At 40.9% G+C, this 25500-nt stretch overlaps 2 protein-coding genes across 12 annotated transcripts; one reads left to right on the plus strand and one right to left on the minus strand.

The window, feature by feature from the left end:
• Nucleotides 1–4446: 4446 nt before the first annotated feature.
• Nucleotides 4447–5971, plus strand: rassf11 (Ras association domain family member 11; the record flags this gene model as incomplete). The annotated part of the gene is made up of 2 exons (XM_083919719.1): nt 4447–4549; nt 4641–5971. The coding sequence occupies 2 exons, from the start codon at nt 4447–4449 to the stop codon at nt 5969–5971; spliced, it is 1434 nt and encodes a 477-aa protein (XP_083775845.1).
• Nucleotides 5972–7225: 1254 nt separating this feature from the next.
• Nucleotides 7226–24439, minus strand: csde1 (cold shock domain containing E1, RNA-binding). 11 transcript variants are annotated; one of them, XM_083919711.1, is made up of 23 exons: nt 24376–24439; nt 21092–21781; nt 19928–20179; nt 17887–18075; nt 17000–17198; nt 16754–16863; nt 15961–16047; nt 15204–15301; nt 15037–15118; nt 14435–14563; nt 14170–14295; nt 13853–14068; nt 13426–13566; nt 13147–13311; nt 12687–12704; nt 11669–11776; nt 10742–10920; nt 10518–10630; nt 10293–10412; nt 10017–10195; nt 9726–9889; nt 9021–9153; nt 7226–8737 (listed from the first exon to the last, which is right to left on the minus strand). In XM_083919711.1, the coding sequence occupies exons 3-23, from the start codon at nt 20051–20053 to the stop codon at nt 8690–8692; spliced, it is 2730 nt and encodes a 909-aa protein (XP_083775837.1). In that variant the 5' UTR covers nt 20054–20179; nt 21092–21781; nt 24376–24439; the 3' UTR covers nt 7226–8689. The 11 variants fall into 11 exon arrangements, with proteins under 11 accessions (XP_083775837.1, XP_083775836.1, XP_083775834.1 ...); XM_083919710.1 differs by having other exon boundaries at nt 13396–13566; XM_083919708.1 differs by having other exon boundaries at nt 16697–16863.
• Nucleotides 24440–25500: the final 1061 nt, after the last annotated feature.

A 25500-nucleotide genomic window follows, 5' to 3' on the forward strand; every position in this document is an offset into this window, starting at 1 on the left:
AGAGTAGATAAAGACCACACTCTATGACTTATTTATGATTTACATAGACCCAACATTCCCCCGTAGAGTACAGTGGCAACAAAAACCTTCCCTATAACAGACAGGAACATCGCACAGACCCAGCTCTGTGGAGGAAGGACATCTGTCTTGGCCGGTTGGGGAGAGGAAGAGAGAAAGACAAAGACAGACAAAAGACAGAGAGACAGACACAGTTCCAGAGATGCAAGCAACCAAAGAGTAACAGTAACTATAATAATATCTATAGTAATGTGAATATGACTCATGTGTTAGGGCAGTTAATACAGCAGAATAGTAGGAACAAGCACATCTAAGGTGATAGAATATGAAAATGATAATAATTATGACAAACATGATTGATGATGAATAGCATATTTCATGGCAATCCATCCAGAAGTTATTGAGATATTTCAGGCTGGATGGTAGACCAACCAACACTGCAGAGCAATGCTGTTAGCTCCAGTATTGGTTGGCCTATATACCTAGTTACGCAGAAGGTTTGAGCTTTATTTGCCCTGTTTGTTACATAACCAATTCTGGAAAACTTTCCTAGAATGGAGGTGAACGGATGTTTTTGCAGCTAAACTCCAGATTCAACTCCACTGGATGGACAAATATTCAAAACCTCCACATATAAAACCAGCACTTTCTGCATCGCTCGATACCAAAGTAGTTAAGCAGGGGAAAAAAACAATTTTATAATAAAAAAAATTATAAAAATAATATAATTTGGAGAGAAATATCCATTCCCTTGTGTAGCACATGTCTGCTTCTGATTCATCCTGAGACGCTGTGCAGCTCGAAGACACTTAACAAGCCATCTATTTTTAGGGAATGCGATCCTAAATGTCAACGTTCCTCTTAGGGAGCACTGAGTGAAAGAGATCAAATTAGAAATGGGCAGACGGTCAGTAATAACATTTCGAGCATGAGTTTTTAACAAGCTATTTTGTGAATTATAATATTTTTCTGATTTTACATTTTCATAAGCATCCATTTTAAAATAATATCTAATGTTTATGGTTTACGGGTGATTGGAATTAACTAGTGACACAAGAATCACAAGTATTGGAAAATGATCTTGAATGGTAGAGATTACTTTAATCTTCACGTGTCTTGGCTGTTGTGCTGTTTGGACGCCATGCTCTCAATAAAAATACTTGTATAATAAATAAATAGAATGAATTTCCTTTCAACAAATCGTGGTTTCTGTCTTCAGTTCTCTGATGTGATACACTGATAACTACAAATATGAGGTAGAACATTTCCTCTTTGTGTTTTTAAAGCTACATTTCCACAGCCTTCGCCGGGTTGTCCCATGAATGTGAACTTGAATGACAAGCAACCCATCAAAGGCGAGTGGCAACACATGCACATGCTGACATGACTGAATAGTTCTCTGAAGACTTGATCTTGGATGATCTAGAGAGATCTGACTGTTTCTCGACTTGAACCTGAGAGATCATCAGCAGCTGCCCATGTTATCTACACGGGCAAGATAGAGCAGGGAGTCTAAGTCTCCTTGTCTCATGTTACTCCTATCACCGGACTGTCAGGCACTACCAAATTACAACAGGTGCTCCCCTGTCCGGCCCACTCTGGGACTGGGAGTTGTTTGGTTAGTGTTGGGCCACACAGACATTCCCTGTGGTTTTTCACTTTTCTTATTCATTTCAAACATCATATGATAAGCTACAGAAGCAGCAACACATGTTGTGAACACCAACATGAAACAAATCCAAACGAACCAACCCCACTCATGCATTTCAAATATATAAATAGTTCACGTTGGTGTCATATAACAATGTTTTGTTTGGTTATGAATACTACGGCGTCAAGTTAGCTGTTGACTACTCCTCGTGCTTGCAACATGAAGGCAGAGACTTGTGAAAAAATGCAGGTCACTGCAGTATCACAACGACATTAAAGGGATAGTTGTGATTTTTTTGAAGTATGGTTGCATGAGGTACTTATCCGTAGACAGTTTATTACCTAAAGTAGATGGCGGTCAGCACGCTCCCAGTTTGGAGAAAGAGCAGGATTACCTGCAAGGAAACCAAGCAATATGCTGCTGTGGATGGGGGCAGCAGCAAAAAAAAGTAATTTTACATTATCGAACACAGGATTTGCTGGTCTAATGCTGCCTCGATCAGTTAGTTTGTCATACGATAACACAAACTAACTAACCAACAGGAAGAGCAGTTGAAAATGATCCTTTTGGCTAACACTGGCATTTGCAGTAATGTTTATTAATGTCTGCCCCTGATAAATTAGTTAATACAGAATAACCCAGGTTACTGATCCGGTAAAGGGCCGATGTGGCTGCAGCTTTTCATTCCAACCAAGCGAGAACACACCTTAATCGACTCAGGTTGGTTCTTGCTTGGTTGGAATAAAAACCTGCAGCCTCAGCGGTCCTATATTGAATCAGTTTGACACACCTGGAATAACTGATCAAGGCAGCGGTAGACTAGCAGCTCTTAACTCAACTCAATGGTGTTCTCCTGGGTACTCAAACAGGTGTACATTTAAACTAATTTTTAAATTAATTTTTTTAGGTGCCTTAAAAACATTTAGCTGCTGCCCCTGTCCACAGTATATTGCTTAGCTTCCATGTCGGTACGCCTGTCTGCTTCTTTAAACTGGGTAACACTTAGTACCTCATACAACCACCACTTCAAAAAATCGAAAAATTCCAAAACAGTGTTTGATTCATTTGATCATCAATGATTGAGTAAAAAACCAACACGTGATTTTAATGAAAGACTGATCAGAATATTGAGCGGCACAGACTCGCTGAGGAATGAGTGATAGCAAAGGCTCACTGGTGCCCAGCTTACAAGTTCAGCATGTTTACACGTTCTGTTTGGATCGTAATCGCCCTTCCTGTTGGAAAGATAAAGAGGAACACCCAGATCTAACGACATAATCACTGGAGAACTGCAGCACGTATTTGTTTTCGAGTTTCATAAGACCGTTTAGATTTTACTCCACAGAAGGCACTGCCTTTTTTTACTAGGACATCTTATAAAAGCTACTTTTAGAAGTCAAGAGAAATTCTTAAGTTGTGCAACCACCCAGGGTAGTGTGAATTAAGGCAGTGACAGTGCAAGATGAGAATGGGTTGAAAAATGTACGTTCACCCTAAGGCTGTACAACCTTTATGCAATGAATCTACAGAGGAAAAGAGAGTTATGAAGAAAAATAACACACACACATACACCCTGAATTAATGTGTAGGTTGCTCACTAGCTACAGCTAATATCTGTACACTTGGTACAAAGGGTAGGATACATTTTATCAAATCCATTTTAACAAAGAGATATTAAAGCATTACATTAAAGCTTTATTTTATGGATTTAGTCTTGCTGCAGCAGTATACACTCCCTAAAACATATTACTCCATATGACACTCAACTATTACTTTACCTGACTTATTCCCAGGGTTAATGCTAATAAAACTAAAACTCATCTAGGCCACTCTAGGTGGACAGCAACTTACACTTACAACCATATACTGTATATTTACTATCACTGTTTAATGCATCATTATATTTCACTAGAATTCTATTCGATGTGATTTATTTTCTACATGACACACACACGTTTCCTACATTGATTGACTGATTTCTTGATAATGCTATATTGCCAAATACATTCTGCCAAAACTCATATCTGAATTAATAAAAGATTTATTATCATTCCCACAATATTTACTTTCGTCCGACATATGGGCAGGTTGTTGGGGGTGAAACATTAACTTTGAAAACAAAACTCCAGGAGTGAAATGTGCCTGAATAACACACATTTTTGCATTATCCTGTAGTTGTAACTAGCGGCTGCTGCTCAGCACGTTGGCTTTTTATTCTATTTATTGGAGAGTAAAAGCTAAAAACAAAAATAATTTGGTTTGAGCAATGATAATACATGTATATGTACAAAAGTCTCTAACTTTAATGACACACACCGCTGTTTAAAGCCAGGGAAATCATACCACTGACTTTTCTGATGTACAATTTCATATAAACCTAGAGAAATTCAGTGTTGCTGTGTTTATTTCCCGGCACAATGGAAACTATGCAACTATGAACTATGGGTGGGATCATAAACTGTCCTCAAGTGGTAGGTGACTTCAGGAATTTTAATTGCTCTTAATTGCTCAAGAGTTCCTCCCAACCAGGGCAGTCCCCCAAAGCAGAGAGGTCCAAGCATCTGAAGTACACACAGGACAAAAAGGTAGGTGCTGTTAGTATTAATATTTAAAAGCCATTTTTAAAAGTCTGTTTTTCATTTATTTTCAGTGTTATGGGGACACTGTCACTGTAGACGTCCTATATAAACGCTTGCACTCAAGCTTGACCACCACATGATGGGCAGACAGATAACAGTGAGAGACTGAACTTTAATGTCCTTTTAGGATAACCCATAATGGAAGTGAAGGTGTCGGTGGACGGTATCCCACGGGTGGTTTGTGGAGTTACAGAGGAAACAACATGCCAAGAAGTAGTCATAGTGTTGGCTCAAGCACTGGGTATGTATATTTGTGGCTCTACAAAGTAACTGTGATTTATGTTCTGACATGTTGACCAGGCTGACAACCATGATGTCATCCTTCTCTTTAGGTCAACCCGGACGCTACACCTTACAGGAGAAATTTAAGGACTTTGAGCGCTTCATGGCACCCAATGAGTGCCTTCTGGAGACCCTAGGGAAGTACGGCGAGCAGGCCAGGGAGGTCCAACTCACACTGCTCCACAACGGACCTTCAGTCTGGGATGAAATGAGCAGGACAAAAGTTGGCAGATACCAGCCTTTGAGAAGAAAAGACGCAGGAGCCCGAATGCGGCGGGGTAGCGGTTCACTGAGTTTACATCGTCAAAGCTTGCCACCGCTGTCCTCTTTGAGACAAGAGGCAGAGCAGCAAAAAGAGGACATGAAACGGCCTAAAAGGAAGTCTCTGACGCTCATGGAGGAGGCCTGGGAATGGCTGGAGAGTCTGGGTAAAGGCAAGGTCTATAGCACCTCCTGTGATAAAGAAAGCAGTAAGAAGACCGGTAAAAGGAATCATACCTTCTCGGGTGTTCCTCTCACTGTTGAAGACGAAGGTAACACAGGCCGAAGGAGTAGAAGCAAAGTCAGGGGTCAAAAAAGTTTAAAGTCAGACTTGGATCCTCAAACATCCTGCTGCATGGGAAGTCAGGCGAGGGGTAAAGAAAGCAAACGCTTAGAGAAAGGTCGAGTGGCAAAATCCGATGACGTGTCCAATTCAAACTGTGCTACGACCAAAGATGAGAAAAACAGTCTCAGAGAAACCATAATATATCAACTCAGCTGTCTGCAGGATTTACAGGTCCAGGTTGCACGCATAGACAAGCAGATTTTGGAGCTTGAGGAAAAACAGAGGGGCAAAAAAGCTGAGCAGGAAGTTCAGCAGAGAATGGTGGAAGAGGAGATGGAGCAGATCCAGTTTTGGGAGAACGAGTTAAAGGCAGAGGAAGGTTACGAGAAAGATTTGCAATGCCAGTTCCTCGAGATGAGGGCGAATGCTGTGGAGTGCAAGGCCAAACTGGAGGAGTACAAGCGCAAAATGCAGGGGCTTGATTTCTCTGCCACTAAAAATGTTGCTCAAGAGGATTCAGAGAGGATTTCAAAGGTTGGGGCCAACGCTGCCACTGAGCTTTCAGCCGTTTCAACTAAGGACCTCGAACGGCAACAATCTGATCCAGATAGAGATGTAAATATTAACAGGAAGTTCCTGCCCAGAGAGGACTTGAACCCTCCTCGGGCTCCAGTTCCTCCCAACCAGATAAAGGAGCGGCGGCCCACAGGGCCCACCGAGTTGAGGGAGTGGTGGACACGCTGGGCTCAAGCACAGACCCCTCAATCACAGACTCAAAAGAAGGTGATCCACCGCTCTGAGCTCACTATATATCTGGGCAGCACCAAGGTTTAGACTATCGAGTCAATAAATATTAGGAATGCATTTATAATGTTATGTGAAATAAAAACTAAACTAACCAGTTTTTTTTTATTTAATTTCTCAAATTGCAAGATGCTGATCCTCTTGGTTTAACTTGTACTGAGCCTTTCTGCGCCCCCTGTAGTCCTCAGCAAGGGAACAAGGGATATAACTCAAATGTCGTTCCATAACAAAACAAGAAATGTATTTTTTTTGGGTGAAGCACATTTTAAATTAACCAACAAGATTCACAAACTTTACATTTTAAATTAAAATTACATCTCCAGGTAAGATTCCTTGGTATCCAACCCATGCAAGTTTGCATTTTGGTCAATTATGTAACTGAAAGCAAGGGAAATCAAAAAGGACTGTATTCCTGCCTTTGCTTCAAGAAGACAGCTTCCCATTGCCTTTTTGGGGTTCTGATGAACCATTTTTATAGTTTTAACAGTCCTGTAAGTCTTCCTCTAGACATGGTATAAAGAATGTAAACAATTCTATGGTTAACATGGTTTTTCCACAAAAAACACTTGGAAAGGGCCTGGAAGCACATCTATTTCACTACCTCTTTATTTTGGATCCCACCTCAAGCTCCACCCACAACCACTGCCATAGTTACACTATAGCATGGCCTAGACACGAGCTGACAGGATTGGCTCTTCAGGTATGTGATGTGTGAAACGCAGGCTGTCTGAATCCAGAATTTGATTGGTGCACAGCAATTTCAAGGCAAAAGTGCTCAACCAAAGCGTTGACTGTTCATTGCTATCATGTCTTGTAGCATATAAAACAACCAATATAGACACGTTAACTAGATTAAGCATGCTATTTCATTAGAGGGGAGTCTTAAAGAAATTAAGGAGTGGATGGTACATCTTACGGTTCTCTGTAGCTCAGAACGCACACAGCACAGAGTGGGGCTGGACTGATTGACTTTCATTGAGCTTCATCTTGCTGAATATGTAAATTCTGCCATCTGTTGAGCCAGCCTCATTATTGTTACTTCCTGTGGAGCACTCACCTGTGCATCTTTGTGTTTGTGTAACAGCCACTGGCCAATCTCTGCAAATATCTTTTTCTAAAATTAGGTTATTTCCTGCCCTTAAATGAACCCTGAGTGCAACAATGGTGAACATAATAAAACCTGTTTTCACAATAACTTCATGCTTCGAAGTATTAAAAAACAGTGAGAAATAAAACAAGACTCGCAGCCCGTCTCTGAAAGAAGACGATTACAAAAACAGCTCGTGATTTTCATAAAACTTTAATTCAATTGTTTCATTCAAGACCATTAACAAAAGTACATGAGAACCTCTGTCCCTGGTTCAACTGAAACCTGGTGATCTCCAAAGTTGAAATTAATTTAGACTGTAACTTAATGTGCAGAGGCACAAAAGCTGACCCACCATGTCTCCAGCGCACAATAATAACTGGTATCCTGATTTTTTGATGCTCTTTTTTTTAATTTTTTTTTTTTAAACTGAGTTTCTAATACTTTTCTCCTTTAAGTTAAATTTGTTATATCTGAAGTTTCAATGAACTTTCACTAAGCAAAGAAAAAGCACACATTACATACAGTATAGTTCAACCCACAGGTTCGGGATGCATATCAGTATTATTTCTACTAGAAAAGAAAGCCACCCTAAGATTGTTCTTTATGTTTTGGCGGTTGGCTGGGAACAGAGGATACATCTAATTTTTTCTCTTTTTTTTTCCATTTCATTTTGTTTGTAGTTTTTAGGCACCTTATTCTTACTTAAATCAATATTAGTAGATTGGGTTCCAATGGAAAAAAAGCAAAAATATGTGCAAGAAAAAAAAAAAAAACATAGTATAAAAGAACTGCAGATATAAGATGCCACAAGGAATTCTGCACCTGGGAAAAATTGCTTAAGTGGAGCATGTGAATACCAAAAAGGTATCTAAAGGCTCCAGATTGATAAAAGTAAATCCCATCAGATCGACTACTTCGACATTCACATACATCACTCACACACACCATGCTTTCACTTCAGCTCTTCAATAAAGCATTTTAAAAACTGCTCAAAAAACCGAGCAGAGAAGAATCCTCAGTTTAAGCTCGCACATGAGAAATATGATCCTCCTTATGGAGGGAACTTTGCTTTGCTTTATGCGTCTTGTAGGAAAGCATACAGTAGTGGAAACTTGACAGTGAAATCATATCAAGTTTCCATGGGTAAAGGAGCAAAAATATGAACGAAAAGAAAAATGGAGCAGATGCTCAAAGACATGCCAACAGTCACACCCATTCACCCAGGCAACCCACCGCTGGACAGATTACAGGTGCAGAATTCCAGACGACGCAGACTGAAAAGATAGGGACATAGACAGCCACACAGTCATCACTCTGATTTAGAGGGGAAATACCCTCAGAAACAAATACCTCTTTTACACACTTCAAAACTTCTAGGATACATCACACACCGACATACACACACACACACACGCGCGCAGAGACCCCATGTACACTGCAGTATGGAACTCTTTATCAAGTACATCGTACATGGGAGGTAGGGAACTGTGGAATGAGAAAATCCCCTCGCAGGACAAAGATTACACATGCCGATTACTGTATGTGTGTGTATGTTTTGTGTGTGTACAAGCATGTGTCAAATCAAATTCCCTTATCCCCCGTTGTTGCCCTTTGGGACAGCATCCCACCAACACCAATCAGGGCGGGCTCTGTATTGCTCAGTCAATGACACCGGGCTGGCGAGTCTTGCGCTCCACACTGAAGCCCTGCATAGAAGAGAACACAGAATTAATGTTGCAGCTTACAAAAAGAAATGCACATTCACTTCATTTTGCACATACAGAATATAATCCAGTGAATAGTCCTGATTTCCAGTGTATGTACTGATAGAAAAGTTCAACAACTCAAGTTTTATATGATTTGATACAAAACAAAATTGGGATTTGAAGTTATGCTTTCATTATAATAATTTTAAAAAAGCAGGTCAAAGACTAGCAGCTACAATCATAGCACAGACAAAATGAGGATACAGCAGAGGCTTGGTTGTACCTTTGAATTGTCTGGCCCACGGGGCTGTCTTATAATCACCAGGCGAGGAGCGCTGGCGTCGTCAAGAGTGATGCTCTTCAATCGGTTCACCAGACGATCTGGACGTGGAGTCGCCACCGGTTTAGGCCCCTCACTGTGACAGCAGGGACACAATTAGCATTGAAGATCAACATTGAGACCATTTATTTCTAGGGCTGGGTATCGCTACGGATTTCCTGAATCAAACTAATTCAATTCAATATTGATTGGATTAGGGATATTTCAGTTAGAAAAACAATTTTGCATGGATATGAAAGAGATTCTCAGAACTAATGTAAATTGTACAGACTCTCCACAGTTAGTGACTATTGACTGAGCGACATTTTCTTTCAGATATGTTGAAGTCTGAGTCCGAGGGATCATCTTTGAAGGGTTATTTAACCCATCCCGAAGAGCTAGCATGACATTGTTAATACCATGGATTCCTTAGGTCTTCTAGCTTGATACAATTCCAAAAAAATGTAGTTTTTCTTTTTTGAGTTAGTATCGGATCATCATCAAACGATGATTGATTTGAACCGAAAAATCTATTATTTTGTTTAAACCCAGCCCTAATTATCTTGTATCACTTGTAAAGGGTACAAAAGAAAAGAAAATTGGGGAAAAAACAACAAAAGAAATTGAAATCATAGTAAGAATAACGCAACAATGTTCTGGGATCCTTACCTCACTCTGCGTACATTGCAGGCACTACATTTTCCTGTGCGTTGATTGAGGACAACTGAAAACTCCACCTCATCCCCGGTCTGGAGCTCTAGGCCATCTTGCACTTCTTTTACATGGAAGAACAGCTTCTTGCTCTCACCAACTTCATATGTGATGAAGCCGAACTGGGGGCAACGAACACACAACTTTAGGATTCAAAAAGTAATTCACTCCAACATGAACTGTGCTGTAGCCATGGTAACTTCAACAATGAGGACTAATGGAACTGAAAAACAAATCACTGATCACTACCTGGTCTTTGACACACTCCACCAGGGCTCTACGCTGAGGGACCACATTACACGCCATCTTCTGTCCAGTTTGAGTTACTGTGCAAACCTGGAACTTCACAAGCTCTCCTTTCTGCAGACAATCGGCCTTGTTTGACATACCCATGATTCCAAAGGGATAATTTTGGCTTTTAGGGGCACCTGAAACAATAAAGAAGGAGTGATATCGTAATCCTCCCAAGAAAACACTGTGCCTTAAATATTGGGTATATAAGCCCCATTATAACTTGACACCAACCTTCCTCTGTGACTTCAATAAGCCCTTGGTATTCTGTCTGGGAGGGGTCCACACTGCGTAAGGGCCGGATGACTTTCCCCATCATCACCGTTGCACCAACATCCTCACTGATGCCGTTCACTAAAAATGGAGAACGGTAGATTTTACACACCTTTCATTTGTAGTCACACACACCCATATGGCCACATCAACAAATATAAATAACGTAGATGAAACCCCTCATACCTGCAGCCACTTTGGTAACCTTCTCAGCACTGACTTTGTTTCCTTTTCCCTTAGAGAGAGTGTACTCCACTGTGTCGCCCAGCTCCAAGTTCTCCAAGTCTCCGCACATTTCGCTGAGGAGAAAGCGGACATACACGGAGTGAGATTTGAATTAAAAGATCTTTGGATGCCATTTAATTAGGGTAAAATTCGCAAGTCAATCTTCCAAAGACTTGAACATCTACCTATAGTGAAAGAATATCTCCTGGTCATGATTTGCTGTCTCAATGAAACCAAAGTTGTCCTTCAGTGTGGCAACAAATCCAAGCAGTCTCTTTGCATTGGAGGCATTGCGGTTGAGGACCCGAATGGAGACTGCGCTCTGCAGGCCAGTCCGTTTCACTTCGTTGATGGAGAATTCCACCTAGAGGATAAACGCATGCATAAGTCACACAACTGAAATATCCTTAGTAAAACTGACAAGCATGATCAAAATATCCGATTTGCTCGTTATGCATTTGTTGCTGGGGAAACAGTAAATTCTTAAAATCTGCTTTCCTCTCTGTGTAAACATCCCCTAAACAATAAATGTTAAAAGTAAATGTGAGCCATCATTCATGTCACATTAAGTAGTTTTAAACACAGCAAATGTCAACAAAAAAAAGAATTTAGGAGGGAAAGTTTGTGGTACGATAAAAAGTTTGGAAGCACCGATTTATTGGCCAGACATCAGAATCAGCTTTTCGACTGACGATGGCAAATAAGATAACATTCACCGATGGCAGAGGCCAATGTTTAACTGTTGTGTTCGGTCTTTAAAAGTGTTCAGTTATAGTTTCTTATAATGAAGATTTCTTTCTTTCCCTGGCAAAAATCAGCCTAATGTTCTATTAAACATCATTACCGGCCCAGAATTTGAGACTAAAAAGGTGTAATGTTTATTAGTAAATTTTCTGTTTACAATTATACAGAAGAATCTAAATCACGACTACAAATACAGTCCCAGAAGTTGGGTTTATTAGCAGATCTCATATTGTTAACCTCATGGATTGAGTTTATTTCTTCAACGTGAAAGCCCTTTAAATGAGGAGTTTAAAGTTTCTAATCAAACCTTTCATCCAGTCTTCATTTAATCTCAAGCTAAATCACTGAGTGCAGGGTCATTCAGATACCTTGTCCCCGACCTGTGGGTATCCTCCTCCCTCCAGGTCCTTGTTATGGTATGGTACAGTGAGCTTCACTCCACAGTCTTCATATGCAATCACCCCTTCCTCGGCTTCCTACAGAGGGGACAACAAATCATATTATCTTTCCAATAATGAACATCCGGTGGTTGATCCAGAAGGCTGATAGTTTCAACAATGCTACATCTGTTTCTCAACAAAGCTGCTGTAAGCTACCAATGTCTCAAATCATTTGATTGGATGATTTAAGAGTATTCAGTGTATTAGAGGATGGTGTGCAGACAGTCCACGCAAGCATGTGAGAGGCAACAGTGTTTGCAATGCATTATTCTGTAGTAGCCTAGTTGGTTAGCATTAGCCTTGTCTACAGTGACAGCCTGCTATGAAGGGCTGCATAATTACCCATCATGGTTGCATTTGTATTGGAAACACTTCTGCAATATTTAAATCATCTAGTCTCCCCTCGGGTATTCACAGTAATCACCTGAACCAATCACAGCATGCCATTTACTGGCATTTTCATGTTAGGCATTTAATACCAAAAAATAGCAAGAGTGTACAAATTAAACTTCCCAGGCTGCTCGTTTACAGAAAGTGAGCAGACAATTTTTTATGCTCTGTACTGTGTTCCTGCCGCAACTTCCAATTACTATAATCGTCTTGAGTGCAAAATATCTCAATAGTCTCAAATGTCTTAATTTCTAGTGCCAAAGAGAACCAGAGTAAACAAACAACAGAAAAGCTCATTCAATGAAGGTGCTGCATATGTTGTTTCGGAAGGACCAAAAGAAAAATATAGTTACAGGATTATATTAAAAGGCACTTCACAAAAACCAAACAAAAAAATGGGACTACCGTTTCATCATTAATTGTGCAGCCCTACCAATCACTGAATCAGTGATAGAAGGTTTGAGTTTGTGTTTCTAAGGGTTAATTGGTGATCAAATACCATGCTATCAACTAAAAACGGCAACAGAGGCGATCAGTGGGCCAGAAGCCAACCAACCTTTTCTACAACTTTAGCCTTGAAAGACGAGAGAGAGAGACAACAAGGCATGTCAGCATCACATTGTGAATACGGTATTTTTACACTGCATTATGTGTCAGCTTCTAGACTTTTACTATACGGTCAAGGAATCAAATTATTTTTTTTTAAATAAATTACATCTATAACAAATCTGTATACATTTGCCAAGGAGACAAGTATCTGTATCATTTATTTGTGAGACTTTAGTCATGTGGCTTCATGCAGAACGTCTCAGTCCTACCTTGTCTTTTTTCTAACAGGGAGAATGAACAGGCGGTCGTCATTGGACGAAAAAGCAAAAAGGAAAATTAGAACTAAAACAGAAACTGGGAACATGGCTGACGTGATGTGGGTTGGGATGGACTACGTGGCTACTGTTTGACGCACTGACTGCATTTTCATTTACAATAATATTTGTCAAAATTGTGCTCTATTGTACCTTTTCCTTGCCCTTGGTGGGGCTGGCATTCTTGGCGGTGGCTGCCACAACCTCCTTCTCCACCACACCCATAAAACGCTGCTCAGACTGAGTATGGAAGGACACTGTGCCCTTGGGCAGCTTCTTGATGCGCACTGCATGGTTCCTCTGAGCGGACAGCATATCCTGGTAACAACAAGACATTTACTTTAGCTTGTCACGAAGGAATGATTAAATGTGCCAGATTAAGTAGTAAGACAGAATACATACTTTTGTGAAAAGCTTATAAACAGGACCTACAGGCACAACAGTGAACTCCACTTCATCTGAGATGTGCAGTTGGCTTTCCTCCAGGACTTCACTGAAGTGAAAGAACATCCTGGCATCCCGATCCACACATTTAATGAAGCCAAAGCCATCGCGGATAGCTGCAATCACCCCCTAGAAGAAAATGGGTGACACAGTTACTGTCTGTGATGCATTCAAAAATATATAATTATCTTATTACTATCATTAAGAATACAGACAAACACAGAGCACTATTACTTAATCATACATTAGTCTGGTGTGCGTCTTTAACATTGACTTGTTGAATCTGCTGCTATTAATCACACCACTCACTTTACAAATGTATTTTTTTCCCAAATATTTATGTTGTTCCTAAAGTACTTATGCAATGTATGTATGTATCTTATCTTATAATTGACCATTTATCACATTGATTTACCATTTCCCGAGTCTCCTTTGTGAAGTCGAAGGTGTCTGGTAGGATGTCGATGTTGGTGGCCCTCTCCAGCTTGTCTCTGCGGTCGGTGGAGATGTTGAACTGTATGTGGTCTCCCTCCAAAAGGGTCACTTTAGACTTTGTGTCCTTCTCACCAAACGGCAGTTCCTTGTCAGTGAAACCAATCCGGGAGCTGATACGGCCTGGAAGAGGGTCGTTCTGTGGGGGCATTAAGGAGAGACTTGAGAAAGTTGTAAGTTATATTCAAGTTCCATACTTGCTTTACAGCCAAAGCCTTCTCCGACTTGTAATCTACTTGCCTGGTTTTTGGTGGGAACCTTGGGAATGACCTTGACAACAGTGCCTTCGAACTGCTCAATGCTTATATCCTCAAATATGACTGTTCCTTGGGGGAGCAGCCTCACATCTGTGGCTACCTCTTTGCCCTGTGGCCACAAGAACACCAAATATAAACAATGTTGTATTACACACATTCAGGCAGGTCATTCAAGCTGCTCAAAATCCAGTCAGTGTAAAAGGTTACTTGGGTGTTTCTTAATGGTGGAGTTGGAACACAACACCTACATTCCTGTCTTTGATGGTGAATTCAACATCATCTCCAGCCTGCAGAGCCTCCAGATCACCCTTGAACTCGCTATAGTGAAAGAAGATCTCCTTCACCACATCGGCCCTCTCAATGAATCCAAAGGCCTCCTGAAAGACAACACATGGATCAGGTACAAAAACCCACCAATCAAAATCTCAAGAGTTCAGTGGGTCACTTTATGGCACTAAAAAACAAAATTGGCAAATGATGAGGCCCAAAATTACTCGCATTCAAAGATTCTGATGGGCATTAGTCACTATATCATCATTAATATACTCAATTGAATGGTGGAAAATCATGGTATGGAACAAGGTAATAAAAACAACAATAATAATCATAGGCATGTAGATGCTGGGCTACACAACATTATCATATCTAAGGACACCTGCTTGGTACAAACCCTGCCCCCTTTGCAGAATAGCTAGCGGCTATGTTAGGTTGGCAAATCCTGTGCTGACAGGAGCAACTACCATTTTGGATAGTGCATTTAGTTTTGCAGAGTCTGCTATCACAAAGAGAGCCATATTATGTCTAATTTGCTTAATAGTACAGGTAGATGTATGGATATTTGTGTACTTACCTTTGTAGCACACACAACACCCTGGCACCTCATTTGCTTTTTCTTCACAAGTTGAATATTACGAGCACTGACTGCACCAGTACTGAAATACGAGAAAAGTTTTTATATAAATTTAAGTGCAAGCTGGGAAATTGTGAACACAATACTGACATGGTGGAAAGACTTACTGCTTGTTGGTTTCCATATAAAAGCTGACTTTGTCGCCCGTGTCAAGGTGGATATTTCCCTCCACATCATCAGGAGTGTAGGTAAGGTAGAACACTTCCTGTGGAAAGTCACAACGTTGTTTTACTTTTCTTTTCTTTTAAAAAAATAATGTTAACATGTTAACGTGAAAACAATTTCAGATTCTGGAAATGGAAACATCTTTTCTTTTCATCCAATTAGAAAAAAATTCCCTCCTGTCGTTCCAGATATATCGCATTCACAAAAATAAAAAGGACGACGACCCTAAAAAAAACAAAAATTATGCCTCTGGCCACGGCTGTCTCCGGTGCAAAGGCATAAATATACACTATAGAAATGCACTGTTTTTGTGTTGTCTTTCACTGCATTCCATAGTCAATAAGAACAAAAAGCAACCCTATGCTGTACAAACTTGAAAAAAAACAAACAAGAATTGAGAGAATGCCTATGACGTTACATGGTGGACAGGCAGCCACATGCTGTGGATGCCACACTTACCCAGCCGTCTAGTGTGCCAGGAATGAACGCACTGCACATCTTTGACATACATCATCATAATAATGTGGAAGCAGATGCAAATAGGCATATAGCAAAACCCAGCCAAGCATGTAACAATTCACTGAGTGTTGTGTCCGTATGTGTACAAAATCCCCAAGAGTGGAAGGATGAAACTTGTATTACATTAACATTCTGCATTTTATTGATCAAGCATGCCGTTTGTTGGTCCATACAACTTACCCCATTTCTTTCATAACAAACGCTGCCAGTGGGCACCTGGCCGGGAGCAGACTTTCCATCCAAGTGCACCGGAATTGCAGAAACAACCTGCCAAAAAGGAAGACAACAGATGGAGGCCATTAGCACACTGCTTTGCCGTTGGGAGGTTGAATATTCATTGTAATTACAGAGCCCAATTAAAATATTTCTAGACATGTGATGGATGAAATGGCTGAATTTCAAATGTCACAGTAACAAGTATATCAAGTGTCACAAATGTGGTGCCCCACCCACAGAGTAGCATAGTTGCACATTGTGCTCTGCATGTAAACTGACAGTTTAATGATGCAGCAGGTCGGGTCACTGACTCTGTCCAGACCTCAACCAGACTCCTAAATGTTAGATTTGTCTTAGTTTGAGAGACTGACCAACTGCACTATACGGTGGCTGTTGTGAGCATACAAAAATAACTTAATACACCCACTGGACACTTACATTTATCACTTGACCATATTTGTTCTATAAACATTCAGCACCTCCAGCAAACATGCACGTCAGCACAACAAGCCAATCAGAAATTCAAATGTATTATAAATCTTGCTGGGGAGGGTTCTTTAAATTTAGATACAGGATTAGAGGGGGATCAAATTCATCAGTTAACTTACATTACACCCCCTACCCGACAGACACAATGGGCCATACAAATGTTAAATTGACAGACAACGACAGAACCAAAAATAAAATGGTGTTCCTTAACTGGATGAATATAACCATGCAGCACAGTAAAGGGATAGGCGTGCAGGTCTGGCCCCACCTGGCCCGAGATCCGCTCCTCTGGCAGCACCTCTGGCTTTATCTTTAGCAGCTTCACTGCTATGGGCTTGCCAGTGCGCCTGTCAGAGGATACCTCAAACTCTACATCATCTGAGGAGAGAGAAGCAGAAGAAAACACTTGGCACACGCATACATAATACAGGGACAACTTAAGTTACAGTAATCATCTTTTAGCCAAGATGGGTTCTACAGGTTAAGTATGTATGACAAGTCCAATGTCTCTCACCTCCTATTTTAAGCTCCTGCAGGTTGCCATTGTACTGGGAGCAGTGGAAGAAGAGACGAGCTTGACGTTCGGAGCACTGGATGAATCCGTAGGAAGTCAGGAGCTTCTCTACCACACCAGTCTCTCGAATGCCGGGCCCTGTGCCATTGGCATATGCAGTGTGTCCATTGTTATGGAGCATGCCTGGGTCAAAACTCATCTGGGGAAGAGGGGACGCAAATGTTAAAATGCATCCAGTAGTGGATCAACGTGAAGCAGACAATAAAAGTAGGTTGCCGTTTAATGCAGTGTTTGATGCCAACCTTAAAAACAAAAAGCACTTCAAAAACATGCAGGTACAGCAAACGTCAGGAGTAAGTGAGGAAGGGGAAAAAAGCAATACTAGGTAAAATTTCCATTTAATGCTAAGCTAATAGACGAAGTCATCTGAATCTAAAGCTACAGCATCTTCTGGGGCTAGCTGGCCATCAGCAGAGGGGTACACACGGTAGAATTTCAGGATAATTTATACAGTTAACTGGAAAAAAATAAATGTAAATGCAATAACACTGTATGGCTCGTTCTGGTTTTCTAACAAGTGTCATGCACATAAAGCTAGACCTAATTTAGTCCCACAAAACCTAGTTAAAGCGATACTATGGGTAATGCATCTCTAACACTGAGAAAACAGACAGACAGACAAACGTTCAAAAACTGCCTTCCTTAACCAACCAACCAGTGATTATACTGGAAGATAAATAAAAAAATACCTCAAAATCTGCCACTACACCCTGGTTAATCTAGCCTTTAACGCAACTTCACACCATGCTGTTAACAAAAGTCACTTGACAACAACAGCTCACAGGGCTGTTAAGTCAGTGTTGGCACCACCGAACATGCCCTCTTACTGATCTCTGATACAGGGGAGTCCGCTTGTGTTTTTTACTTCCTGGGTGGGGCTGGCAAGAGACCGAAGAGGAGCGGGGGATAGACATGGGACCAGTAGAGGTATATGGGGCAGAGCCAGTGTTGCGAGCCACTGGAGGTTCAGAAGAGCCTCTTTCCATTTCTGACACTGGGGAACGGACTTGGGTATGCTGTTGAGAGGGGGCAACAGCTTTGAAAAGGACCATAATCATAGCATTTGACAATTTTTCAAACGATCCCATTCCTTTTCGAGGTGTTTCGTTTTTAAGGCAAAACCTTTTGTTACTTTATAAAATACTGTATCTTCTTGACCTTGCTAATCTGTCGTTTTCACCTAGTGTTCGCCGATGCACCACTTTCTGGAGCACCAACATGTAGACATTACGCAATATACTACATGTTCTTAGAATTTCTCCAGTGCCATTTTACTATATTCTCCTGAATATAAGACAGTGTTTCTGGAAATCTGCCTGAAAAGGCAGGTTTGTCTTATTTTCGTGGTCTAGATTTTAAAAAGGCTAAGTAAGTGCTTCTATAGAAACCGTCAGAGTCACGGTGTGAGCTTTACATATCAATCAGTGAGTATACAGTCACAACAGCAGATGCCGCCAAAAATCTCTAAAACGAGTTCCTTACATGACAGGCCTTCAATCACAACACAGTTTACAGCTACACCGTTTACAGCGACAACTAGCTAACCGAAACATGGAGAGAATGATCGCCTTGAAAAAGAGAGGCTCAAAAGCCGGCAACTGAGTAGTTATGTCATTTTAATGATGGTGATTAACGCGCCAGAGTCAAACAGCCAAGAAACACGGGAAGCTAGTTGTCGGAGATCTACGTAGCTGGTCTATAAGGAGGTATTACTTGGTTTTGTTAAGCTAATTTTGAAACTTTTGTTTAACGGGTTCCTGAAGGACTATTTCTTGTTTGCAAAGAAATACTAATTTTCTTCCAAAAGTCTTTTTCCGAAAATGATTTTTTTTTATTATAAAAATAAGGGTTGGTCTTATATTTGGGACAATACGGTATAATATTTAAGCTGATCACAACCACCAACACGCAAATCCTGGCACCAAAATACCAAGTCATAAAAAAAACAGCAACAATGGGTCTCCTACCATGACAATCTCACATCACAGCATCAACCAACAGCACTAATCAGTGGTTGAAAATACTTAAGTACCCACACAGGATGGCTTTACAAAGAAGGCAGACTAAACTGAAAAGGTTCCCAACTTCTTTGCGTAGCCTGTTAATGTGAAGTGTTTTAAGTGCAGTGTCACGAATGCTACTCAAAGAAAACTACTGAAGATGGAGAATAAGAAAAATGACAGGTCAAACAGCGGTGCGACTACAGTGGACAGAGAGTTGGTGATGGGTTATGGGTTATGAGGGGGGTCCCAGAGCAGCCTCTTCTGTTAAGCCCTGTACTGCTGTACCACAGTGAGCTACTCTTAACAGAAGACATAACATCTATGGAGGACTTTCACCCTTTAATATTTAACACAAGTCATTAAAGACTCAAGTACACAGGTCGCATGCCTGAGCAGCCCATGCAGTGATTACTCTCAATCATCCATGTGAAGAAAATACATTTTTGTCTCAGAGATAATGAAGGACTTTAGTTCATTGTTGATGGGTAAGCATTTGAAAAATACTACCCATTTAATTATTTCAGGACCGACTGGTTAGCAGTTTAGCTTGCATTTATGACTTTCATGTTGCCTTGATTTGAGTTAAATCACGGCCCGTCTAAGGTTTTACTGGATTATGACGCAAAGTAAAAATGAGGAGGAAAAAAAGAGGCTCTTCCGGAGTTGTGAAAAGCCCATTTTTCAGTCAAATCAGCAGAACACCCGTCACCCTGCAACAATATAACTTTGTAGAGGCTAGTCTCGGGAGCCCGAAAAGGATGAAAGAGGTTAGGCCATTCACAGCAGAGAGATGCAGGGAAAGGTGGGTGGATGGGTGTTCGATGTGGTGGGGCACGTAGAAAAGAGGTGGGAAGGTGGAACTTACGGATCGGCCATATGGCGACAGGCTGAGTCCGACAGGGGAGGTGCTGCTCAGGTCAGCGCTAACAAACGCAGTGGGTGGCGACGCAGGCAAGGTAAACTCAACAAAGCCTTTCCAGGGACTGCCCATATTTTCCCATAAACTCGGACCAAACTTGCTTGAGCACTTGCTGAACTTGATTACTTGTTTGATTTTTTTTGCTTGACTGTTAAGCTCTACTTTTATGTAACCACCCAATGATACACCGCTGGATGTCTGCAAGGGTGAAGAGAGGAACAAACATAACGGGTAAGGCAGATAGGTCAGCCAGTATGCCAAGTGTCACAAACAAAGGAAGATAGCTGTGGGCTTTTATTCCCCAGGGAGGAAATTGAAAATGCAAAAATCAGGGAGGATATGACTTTTGAAACGACAGAATTGGAGAAGGGTGCGGGCTGGGTGTGGGAAGGCAATCAAATTATCCTCAAACTAAGCTGAATAACCAGTTTAACTGTTGGAGGTAGCAGATCAGTTTAGCTGGCCTAGGTTTTAAGAAGAGGTATCATTAGCAAATGGCATTGTAGAGGTCAAACAGTCTACTCGGTATGACTTATCAGACTGATTCCACATTAGCACTGTGTAATCATGTGCAAAGAGGAATGAATATACACAATTTCAAACCAAGCGCTGCAGCAGCTGCTGCAGCAAATCTATTTGCTATTGAAGATGTTGCCATTTAAAAATTGAGAACCCACACCAATGCCACAAAGATAAAAGATCCAGATAAAGTTTCAATAAAAGCAATTTAAAAAATAGCAAACATTGGTTTACTCAAACAACATCCAACTTGCATCCAAATGCACTGTTATTCGTGTTCAGTGACAATAAGAAAACAACCTCTGCATTGCTGCCTAAAGTTAGTGCAGCTGGCCAAACGGAGTCAGAATAGAGAGTGTTACACTATCTGTGTTTGTACATCTGTATGCAATGTGTACAAACTGGGAATTTGCCCATTACAGTTTCTGCATTTCACCCAAGTTGCATACAGGAAAATCTTTTCAGCATATTGGGACGGACAAAATCATTCAAAACAGGACAATCGAAATCATAAGTGACTGAATTACAAAGTACAGTTGTCATTAACATGATAGGCCTCATGTAATGAAGGGCCTACCAACTGGGACCCACCTTTATTTGTTGTCTTGAATCTTGTAATTCTCAGGATATTGATGACTATGCAGTTCCTGCAGATCGCTTCATGCGCACAGTTGAACACACACACGCACACACACAAACACACGTTACAGGTTTCTGGCACAAGTTCTAGATGGTTGCATAAAGCAAAAAAGGGGGGGAGAAAAATATAGCGCAAAAAAAGGCAAATGCAGGTGCAATAACACTGCTTAGAAAAAAAATAACAATGAAAACAGTGGGAGTAGAGAAAGGGTAAGATGGGAGAGGGGGACTATGGGGGGAAATAAAACTAGCAGATAGCAGCCCACTCCACACCCCGGTGGTGAGTCGGTGGTGTGGTGAGGATGAGGAGGGCTAGGAGCAGCGTTGGGACGTGTGCTTTGTCAAAGCTGTTGAGTAGGCACAGACTTCTGGTTTCAGATCAGTTAGTCTTCTCAGAATATGCTTGGGCATAGGATTGCTTCTCTTCTGTGTTTCAATTGGGCTGATGTGCGTCTTCTTTGGTCGTTTCAGGATTTGGTTGCTTCTTCTGTTTTAAACCCTTGAAGTGATCCGTTTTTTTCTATGCGTCGTCAGTGTTGTAACTTTGCTTGTTTTGGGAAGTTTATCTTCAGTTTCTTTGTTATGATCTGAACTTGAAGCAGTTGCGGATGGTACAAAAATTCAGTTCCGTTTCACTTCATACTGTTGGGGAAAAAAAAAAAAAAAAGCATATTCAGGTTAGCTGAGCGGCTTGTGTCACTGATCAACAACAACAAAAACAACTTTACAGATGAAATGTTTAGGGTTAACCATAAAGTCGATTGTCTGCAATGAGACAGAAATTTTATTTCACTGTCAAGCGATAAGAATAAAAAACAATCATTAGGAGGACCAGTGGCTTGAAACCCCCAGACTCATAAGTATAAAAAAGGGTTTTCCTCATTTGCATGTAGATACAGCCAATGCTGGACAGCTGACTAGCAAGCAAGAGCCTGTGGATAAACAAGTCAGTGCATACCTTCAGTTAAGGCCATGATATTTATGGCACACTTTCTGACAAGGGCCCGATTGTGTAATAATGAAACTCGCTACTGTTTTGCACACTTATTGTACATGTTAAGTGTGCAGCGGATTTATCTTTTTTCTAGATTCAGTTAGAAACTCATAAACTGATCTCCATCAGTCGGGTTGGAGCCGAGTGTTGTTGACCTAATTGCACTGCTTTGAAAACAAGCTGGGTGAGCCAACCCCGGACACATGATATCTATTCTGCTGCGACTGTGTCCCAATGCCTCCCATCCCACATACTTCCTGGAATGATTAAATGCTATAATGCTCAAACTGGACTCTAACAGTAGAGAGGGGCAGGGGGCTTTTTAAAGAATGTTATTTTTTAAAAAGGTGCCTCGATACTCTTATTTAATTGTCAAATCCAGATTAATCAACAAGCATTTGTGTCTTGTTAACATTTAGCTTGGATGAACACCAAGACCCACCGGCACTAAATCTGTACATCCTAGTCATAGTATAAACAAAGAAGTCAGTTATTACGGGATGGATTGCTAAAGTGGGTTAAAGGTTATGAGCAATGGACAGAGAAGACTCTTCAGTGCAAACAACCTTGGGGGAGATGGGCTTTTCTGTTCCCCTTTTTTAGCTTCTGGTGACGCAGAAAGAGAAAAACAGTCCGCCCACTAAACCACCAGCACCGATTGGCCGTTTCAGCACTGTCTAATGAGTGCAAGACTACGGTTTACCTCGGTAATCATTAAACAAGAAAGACTAGGAACCATGCAGACATCCCATTTCAGACGGAATGACCATACACCCAAGGAAACGTCTCAAGTTTGGCAAGATTACGGTGCTACCTCGGCCTGGGCCCGAACAACAGCCGCCCTGACAGTACCAACCATGTGACTTCCTAGCAATCCGCCATCATCAGCTGGAACTGCTAATATGGCCTGACCCAACACGTTGCGGCAAGCAACGCTATCAGAAACGTCACAACTAAGCTAGCATGCTAATGTTCAACACACCTCAAACTCCTAAATATGTGCCGAAACAACCGACGGTGGATTATGAGTCGCTGTTTCACTGACTGCCATGTAAACTAACGCACACCGTAACAGTCAATCAAGTATAAATCGCATCGTCTTTATGACCTTGTGTGGACAAACGGAACCAGACAAATTAGCATCTCGCTAACGCTAAAATCGTAAACAGCCATCACTCCCCCGGGCGTTTCTGACTTTTACATGTGAATTAATGTCAATGCGACGGTGTCATTTTGCCAATTATGGGGTCAAATAGTTATCACATCAGGCATTTCAGTTATTTGGATGGTTATCGCAAATACGAGGCTTCGCGGCTGATTAGAAAGTTCGCGGAAAGTGTGCACACGATCGTGTTGTTCTTGTACAACGAGACAAGCAGACCAAGCTACACCCAAAAAACTGCCCTTTTGGTGTTTCGTGGCTTGTTTTATGATGTATACACTTGGACGAACGTTATATGAGACTTGTAACAAAACAACTGGGTGTCCCAACAAATTCGGCACCATGGTTACAAACGACTAATTAATGTATCTTAATTAAAATCATTTTGAAGAACCGGGTAACACCACGCACTTCTATCCTACACTGGCTGTTAAGACTGAGGTTTAACGGACAAAATGAGAGTTTGGGAACGGTTGATTTGGAAGTGTCTGCCAACGGAAAGACTGGACCTCAACCATTACACTACACTCACACCTAACGAATATGGGTCAAAATACGTCTTATAGTAACCTACGTTGTCTGCGTTTGTTCTGTACACACCCACAAATAAGGTTAAAATAAAATAAGATACGGTATCAGAGCTAAGGGCACGAGGACTGGATAACAAAGAAAGCTATGACAAGCGTTACGTTAACGTTGCTCAGCTCAAGTCAATGGCCGCGTCTGTCACTTATGTTAATGTATAACACGGTCAGATAACAAGTGTTGTCTCTTTGGGATATGTTTTAGAAATACAGAGTTGCCAATGTGTCCCGTTTACAGCGGAGCTAGGCCGTTCGCAATGCTAAGCGGCTAATAGCGGCTACAGTTAGCTAGCATGCTGTTGGTGCTTGTGTGGTGATTTATGGTGAGGAGAAACACGGCTGCCCCCACCCAGGCCCGAGCTCTGCGTACGACTAAATGCCGGACAACCCGTTCATTTTTAAAGAACCGCTGGACAAGAAAGAGAACCGTCTTAATGACCCGGCTCAAACAAATGTTTGAATTGTTATAAAAAACAGGAAAATTAATAAAACTCACCCCAACAGCTTTCAGCACTGTCACCAGCGCCGCTAGAAGCAGCACGGCACATTACGTAGTGATTAGGGAGGCAAATACCGCGATATTTGACAACGCGAGGGCACACAGAGAGCCTAAAGGGTAGAGACACTAATGTAAAGACTGACCCCCATTGACGTCCAGCAATGATCCCCGGTGGATTTGGCGTAAAAGAATTACATTATAAAGTCCTGCACAATATTTACCCCACTAATATTATTTTTCAAGGTTTGCAGGTGTGGACAACAAATGCGAATTTTGTAACATTGAAGAAGAAACTTTGGAGTGATGGAAGAAAGTTGAGAGCTTTTTTAACATTCAGTACAATCACTTAATTACATTGGAAGCAAAATACGTCATTACCTGCTATGGAAACAAAAACAAAACAAAACAGTGGGTTGTCAACTTACTAATTCTACAGGGAAAATTTAATATCCATAAAATAAATTCTCCAAATCTCAGCCAATTTTTATCCCCTTCAAAATTTCTAGTCTATCCGAATGATTAATAATAATAAATGTAGTTATGCATCTGACATATTACAAGATTTTTGAAAAGAAATGTAACAATATAGCTTTTAAATTTAATTTCTCTGTATGTATTAATCTGTGCTTCATTAATTGTTTTATTCTTTGCCTTTTTATTTTATTGTACATCTAAGTACTCTTACTTATGTTATGTCATTATTAAAATTGTAATGTTTATTGAAAGGAGAATTGACTGCCTTATATATACATTATTTTATTTGTCAAGTACGATGTCAAATTGTTCTACTATGTTTGTATTACTTTATTTTTGCGAAAATAAATAAAGTTTAAAAAAAAAAGCCATACAGGAGTGTGATGATGCTTGTAACATTTTCTGGTTATTTCTATCTGGGCTAGAAAGCAGACATATTACAGCCGTATTACTTGAAATATAATTACTTTTACTATTTCTAGACAGCTGAAGTCAGTGCATGCTCCCCACTTAATCCCCTCAAAGTGACTGTTCTCCTGCTGTAGTAGAGTCTCTGATGTCACACGTAGCAACTTGGTGGATGAAATGTGCACTTTTTATGAAGATGAGCCAGAAACAATTGTACGTTTATTTTGTATATTTGCCCTT

This window comes from Echiichthys vipera (genome assembly GCF_963691815.1).
Source record: "Echiichthys vipera genome assembly, chromosome: 9".
NCBI classification, from domain to species: domain Eukaryota; kingdom Metazoa; phylum Chordata; class Actinopteri; order Perciformes; family Trachinidae; genus Echiichthys; species Echiichthys vipera.